This window comes from Lycium barbarum, unplaced genomic scaffold, assembly GCF_019175385.1.
Source record: "Lycium barbarum isolate Lr01 unplaced genomic scaffold, ASM1917538v2 unchr_scaffold_07, whole genome shotgun sequence".
Taxonomy (NCBI): Eukaryota; Viridiplantae; Streptophyta; class Magnoliopsida; order Solanales; family Solanaceae; genus Lycium; species Lycium barbarum.
This window is the reverse complement of record NW_026843404.1, coordinates 393,860-400,087: the sequence shown is the minus strand read 5'-3', so window position 1 is coordinate 400,087 and position 6,228 is coordinate 393,860. Positions and strand designations below refer to the sequence as shown.

At 33.4% G+C, this 6,228-nt stretch overlaps 1 protein-coding gene across 1 annotated transcript; it reads right to left on the bottom strand.

Moving 5' to 3' along the window:
• Positions 1 to 507: 507 nt before the first annotated feature.
• Positions 508 to 5,411, bottom strand: LOC132625599 (very-long-chain aldehyde decarbonylase CER3-like). Its single transcript, XM_060340209.1, has 11 exons — positions 5,197 to 5,411; positions 4,738 to 4,958; positions 4,232 to 4,464; positions 3,883 to 4,102; positions 3,578 to 3,705; positions 2,579 to 2,835; positions 2,144 to 2,251; positions 1,743 to 1,949; positions 1,513 to 1,623; positions 1,039 to 1,212; positions 508 to 945 (listed from the first exon to the last, which is right to left on the bottom strand). The coding sequence occupies exons 1-11, from the start codon at positions 5,245 to 5,247 to the stop codon at positions 769 to 771; spliced, it is 1,887 nt and encodes a 628-aa protein (XP_060196192.1). The 5' UTR covers positions 5,248 to 5,411; the 3' UTR covers positions 508 to 768.
• Positions 5,412 to 6,228: the final 817 nt, after the last annotated feature.

The following is a 6,228-nucleotide window of genomic DNA, read 5'->3' as shown; positions in this document are numbered from 1 at the left end:
CCTTTTTTTTCTTGAATTAAAAAAAGAGTCCACTTAGCAAATTAAAAAGAATTAATCCTGTTTTTCCATATTTGCCCCTTATTAAGTGTTATATGATCAAATCTCAATGCTTATTTAATTAGGGGTAATTTAGTCATATTACCGATTTTTGTCTAGGAGTTAGAGTTTTCTAAAGAGGTGTGCAAATGACTAAGTTGACTCTTTTTTTGATCTGGAGGAAGTGGTATTTATTGAGAAGAGTTAAGGGTAACTTAGTAAAGAGATGCTTTTTATTTATAATTTTTTAAGAGGCGTGTAAAAGAAATGTGACGAAGACGGAGGGCGTATCTCTGATATAATATTTTTTTTAATTTAGTTTTGCTATTATTATTAGGTGGTGATCAATTGAAAGAAACGCAAGTTGAACAATTATGGGATGTTAATAGTTCCTTTTCTAAATATTCTTCATTTCAAGCATGGTGCATGACTATTGCACTTGATACATGAACCCGTACTAACACAAAATAATAATGAAAACAGAATCAAGAATTTAATTCAAATTTTTAAATCCACATATACAACGGAATATTGAGACATGTACTCAATTTGTAGTTCATAAATCGAACTAAATGCAAATTTAGGCAACCAAATTGATTTCTTTTTTCCCCCCACCTACAAATGAGATCGATGTTAAGAATTACTATTCTTATTTCAGGGTAGCTGTTGAATTGGAAATTTTGATGCATTAATTAATTTCCATTTGTTACTTAATCATATATATACTAAGTACTAATCAGTCTTTGGGAAACTTGAGACAGGCATTAATCCATGTTTCAAGGCAGCCTCCCAGACTAAGTCAATTCTGTGTACATCAATAGCCCCAACTTCATGGTGTGTCCAGCCTTCCAATGAATGTACCACTCCTCCAGCATGGCATGCATGCACTACTCCTCTTTCCATTGTATACTATTTGTGCATAATAAATACACTTTAGTTTATAATAAGAATAAACTAATACAGAGGAAATTTGAGAAAATTAAAGTAATAAAATATGTGTACCTCACAAGATCCAAGTCCTTGAACATCAGGAGGCAATCTCATGGCAGCAAGATCACCATATGTACAGTCACTTCTAAAGGGTAAAACAGGAGGTACCACAAACTGGTGGAAATGTGCTCCTGCTGGAGCAAATTTCTGCTCTCTTGGTGTTATCCATTTTCCAACTATCCATGTCTATAAATTCAAATATAAGCAATTAATTGGTTACTCCAATCATACATATATATATATATATAACAACAACAACAACAAAAATATTGATAAAATTACTTCACCGTCCCAATTTGTGTGATCGGACTCAGAGTTCAAGAAAGAACCTGGAGTCCTACGCTACGTCATTATCATAAAAAGAAAACATATCTAGATAAGTGATAACTTTTTTTTATTGTAGAAAGCGAACAGTTCGTTTGATCTTGTTCGAGTTTAAAAAAGCTTTCTTTGCAATTTCAATAAATTAATTAATAAGACGATTACCTTGCAGTTTTTAGCTGCCTGGTACTTTGTCACCTGGATAAGGTACTTTTGGCATTCAGCTGGAGCTTCCTTTTGGATCTTTTGAAATCTTTCAGTTGATGAAGTTAGCATCTGAAAGGTTGAATAGCATATATAATCCATGATTATTTGAACATATTAGTAATTGGTCAAAATTCTAGATTTTAGACTAAACTGATTAATCTTTATGTAGAAATATGGGAGGTACTTACAAGGACACGAACTTGTCTAGTGCAAAGGTAAAGAGCAATAGCTCTTCCAAGTTTAGAGGTGGCTCCAGTTAAGAAAACCTCAGTGATATGCTTTGGAATTTCATTAAGGATAACAGCTGCTGTTAAGGTATTTCCATGTACTACTCTAACTCTAAGGTTAGGATGCTTGTTCACAAATAGTGTCCCACCTCCATTTAGTGCCTCGTTCTGCATAACCACACTCACAAATTGAGGCAAAGCAAAATCAATGCCATTAAACACATATATTTAATTTAAGACCATAAGATTAAAAAGTTTTTTTACATTTTTTAAAATTCCATGACTAGTCAAAAATAAGATAACATAAAATGAAAGACGGAGTAATCAGTGCATGCACTGGCCCAGAGTGGAGGGCAGAGTACCTTGTTTAATGCTGCAAGGCTGATGACTTTGACTCCCAATTTATCAGCTCTAAGAATTGCTTGCTCTATTTGTTTATTAATGCCTTCTGCTGCAAATGGCAAGAAATACTGCCGCACAGATATTCAAAACAAATGGAAAATAAATTCCACGTCACTTAATATATGAATTCAAACCTAAAAAGCATAACTTCGCTCATACGAAACATGAAGAAGCAGCTCGGCCGGTCATTAAGCTTTCGCTAGGCAAGATCGAGGAAGCTAATAAGATCTCGGATCTTATGTATACAGCCTTAAATTTCTGTATTAAAACTCGTGATCTCTTAGTCCCATGACGACAACTTAATTTTATTGTTGCAATGAGGCTCCTTTCTTATAAAAGAAACTACTATAATTTTCAAAACTAATAAGGAAAGCTATTGATAAGGTAAATATTACCTGAAAACCAAAGCGAGGGACGACCCAAGTTTGGTGCAAGTAGCCTCTTAGGTTGTAAAAAGTGTTCAAAAAGGGCTTGGAGTAGAGCCACATGACGAGCATGGCCAGGAATGAGATAGGTAATAAAGGAATTATATAGAGCTTTGTACTGAATGGAGTTGAACTAAATGATCTGAAAATATACGGTACGTGCAACGCCGATGTCAAGTCTATTACATGAGCCAAGAACACAAAATCTGGCACCCTCCCATTTTTACCTGAAAAAAAGACATCCATATTTTAAGTTTTAACATCAAATATACGTGAATTACGATTAAAGGTATGCTTATTTATTCTTCACGTGACTCGAACCTTCAACTTATATATTTGGTGGTAAACGTGTTTAGTCACTAAATCAAAGTCTATCCATGTAATTAAATGTACTGTGAGTCTGTCACAAGACTCATCAAGTACAAGATTTTTCAGTTCTAAATTTAATAGTAGTCCCTAAGTACATGTACTTAAAAATTTTGTGGGGCTACGGCAACTACCATCTACCTTCTTGTTACATTTTTCGAAAGATAGATCAGCTTACATTTAATAATTCGAAACATGATTCAACAATCAGCAATAATTACTTTCCAACAACTCTGTCCCACAAGTATGGACCTTTGTACTTAGAGCCACTTGGCAAAACATGTATGTATATACGTCACAAAATTAATGTATGTAACAACTTTTCACTAGCGACTATATTAATATACACGGATAAAGTTAGCCATCTTTTCTAAAATAGGACAATAGGAGCTTTAGAGTTGATATAAAGAGACATGTACCGCTAAAAGATTAAGGGGATCTAATGGCAAATAAAAAATTTCGTTAAAGATATTTAAACTTTAATTTATATAAAAGTAATTTTTAATCTATATTTATATAGATAGAAAAATCAGATTAATTTATTTCTACATTAAGGATTATAAATTCTAAATTCTAAATTCTAAATTGGCCACACATCTGTACCTGATTCAATACTTGCTTTTGTGTTCATGTCCCATGATTTTGGGTTAAGGGTGTCGCCTAGCACATCAAATAGTGGCATAAATAGGCAATAATTTGTCCCCATCTTTGTGTGATGTAGGGTGTGGTATCTGTCAACATAGAAAAATATTTAATTTTGATTTATAAAATTTTAGCAGAAGACATCGAATAAAACCACGTTAATTTGTGATACAAACAATATAATTTATATATTATTATACACGTAAAAATAAATTTCGTGAGTACATTTACATACTAATATGAAATTCGAAAAAACTCTCACTTACGTTGGAGTGTAAAGAAGGTACTTCATGAATGGAAAGGCAAGAAATAGTTGATGAGGAATAATCTCAAAATTGCAATGGCCCAAACATCTTAAGAAATCAAAGACCAATACATAGCCATAGATTGTAGCCATTGATCCATATCCCATTAGACAGGACCCTAGAATTGGAATTCCAATCACTGCACTTAATAAAATTTGCTCCAAAAATGTAGCATGACCAGCTGAATATCCAAGAAAAATAATAATCAGAATTGCAGTAGGTGTAACTAATTAACTACTATAACTTTCAGTCACGAGAAAAATTAAATAAGGAAAATTTGGTATTTGTACATATATATAATTTTCTTTACCTGTAAAAGGTTGAGGTATAGCTGATGAATGATGAAGTGAGTGATAATGTTTGAAGAGATAGCTTCCATGGAAGCACTTATGTAAGTAGTAGTAAAGGGGTTCTGAAAATACTATATGGAGGATTGTGATCACCATGAAGCCATTTAAATCCCATATAGGAAGATTAACAAGATTCGGCAACATGTAATAGGCTAAACTAGCCATTAGAGCTTGAAGGAGTATAAAATTATCCCTGAAAATTTTACAAACGAAATAAAGATTAAGTCAAAAATTAATTTGGAAATTAAAAGAAGTATATACTACCAAGAAAATAGGAATTAGCAGTGGATAATTTAGTTGCTAAATATCATAAATCTATCACTAGTCCTATTTAATGATAATTTGCGACAGATTATAAAAAATAATGTTAGTTACAAACTATTTAACGATGAACTTAGTAGCTAATATTCTTGTTTTTTTAATTTTTTTTATTATAAGATATGATGTTCAAGATTCAAGTACGTACCAGTTCCATTCTTTGTCAATTTGCTTAAAATCAACCCCTTCTTTTATGATCCTTCGGTTTCGGGTTAAGAACAACATGTTACTGAAAGAGGACCATAGTTGATAAATAAGACATCTAAGTGCACATAATATGAGAACATGTAGGCACCATGTTGCCTTGATGCTGTCTTCTTGATATCTTGAGTACATCACTTTTGCAACAAATGGTCCGTACAGTAAATACTGTTCCAAGAACAAACAAAACATAAAGATCATTCACTCAAACCCGCCCCAAGGAAAAATTCAGACGCTAAAGGCTGAATATATAGATATACACTAATTAAATTTGTCAAAAAATTCATCCGGAAATTAAAAAACCAAAAGAGGCGGATAAAAAGGAGGGGGGATAGAGAAAATAATTACTAATATTTTGAGTAGATCATTTAGCTATAATAGAAAAAAGGGTTTTAGCTCAATGTACCTTGAAACTTCCCAACTTCTCCCATGGCCAAGTTGACAAAGGAGCTTCCATAATTATGAAAAAATAAGAAACTCAATTCTGTTTTCTTCTCCACAGAGAAACTAGGAGAAGATTTTGTTTATTTGAAAGCTACAATTTCCTTGTTGTTCTATGCTAGTATTGATTTTCTAGAAATGTTGCAAAACTTCTCAACTATTTTGTACCTATATTTTCGGAAGAACATGGACTAGTGTTGAATATATATAGATGATCATGAAAAGAAATGAAAAGGAAAGCTAAGGGAGAAGAATCTTACCGAATTCTAGTGGAGTACAAGTTATTAATTGACACAATTTAATTTTAGCGTACAGTTGAGCGCTCTCTCAGTCTCAATTGACACACATGTACACTCAGAAGCTGTAACATGGATCTGTCCATCTTTATTTATTTTCCAACAGATTGACTGTCGTTGACTCGCTAATATGATGCACCAATTAACTGATGTGTATATACTTGGAGGGTCGGACTGGGGCAACTGGCAAGCATGGACAACTATATTTTGGGTTGTCCTTCACACATCTTTGAGATGTGGTTCATTATAAGGGTGCCTTAAATTTTGTTCTCATCCGTTTTATTTTACATGAAGGTATTTCGTTAGATATTAAGATACCGCAACTAGAGATTTTTCTGGTATCGAATGCAAGCTGATGCCTAGTGATATGTCAAGGGCAAGACTGATTGCCAAAGACAATGTCACAATTAGAGGTATTTTAGGTTGTTAAGTGCAATGCTAATGCTCGTGACATGTCAAGGGTACTAAGGCTCATGCCCAACGACGACACTAGGCTGCATGCAACAACAATGTCACAATTAGAGATTTTTTGAGCTGTCAAGTGTAAGGTCGGCACATAGTAACATGTCAAGGACAAGATCGATGGCAAATGATACTAAGCCGTATGCAATAAGAACGTCACAATTAAAGAGTTTTCGGACTATCAAGTGCAAGGAAAACTGTTACTCCATCCGTCCTAATTTATGTGACACTTTTCGCTT

Excerpts from the sequence above, each read along its gene's own strand:
- LOC132625599 (XM_060340209.1), bottom strand. The coding sequence starts at position 5,247 with ATGGAAGCTCCTTTGTCAACTTGGCCATGGGAGAAGTTGGGAAGTTTC. Across the intron at positions 4,959-5,196 it reads AGAAGTTGGGAAGTTTCAAG|TATTTACTGTACGGACCATT; the intron begins GTACATTGAGCT and ends TTCTTGGAACAG. Across the intron at positions 2,252-2,578 it reads TCCCTCGCTTTGGTTTTCAG|TATTTCTTGCCATTTGCAGC; the intron begins GTAATATTTACC and ends TCTGTGCGGCAG.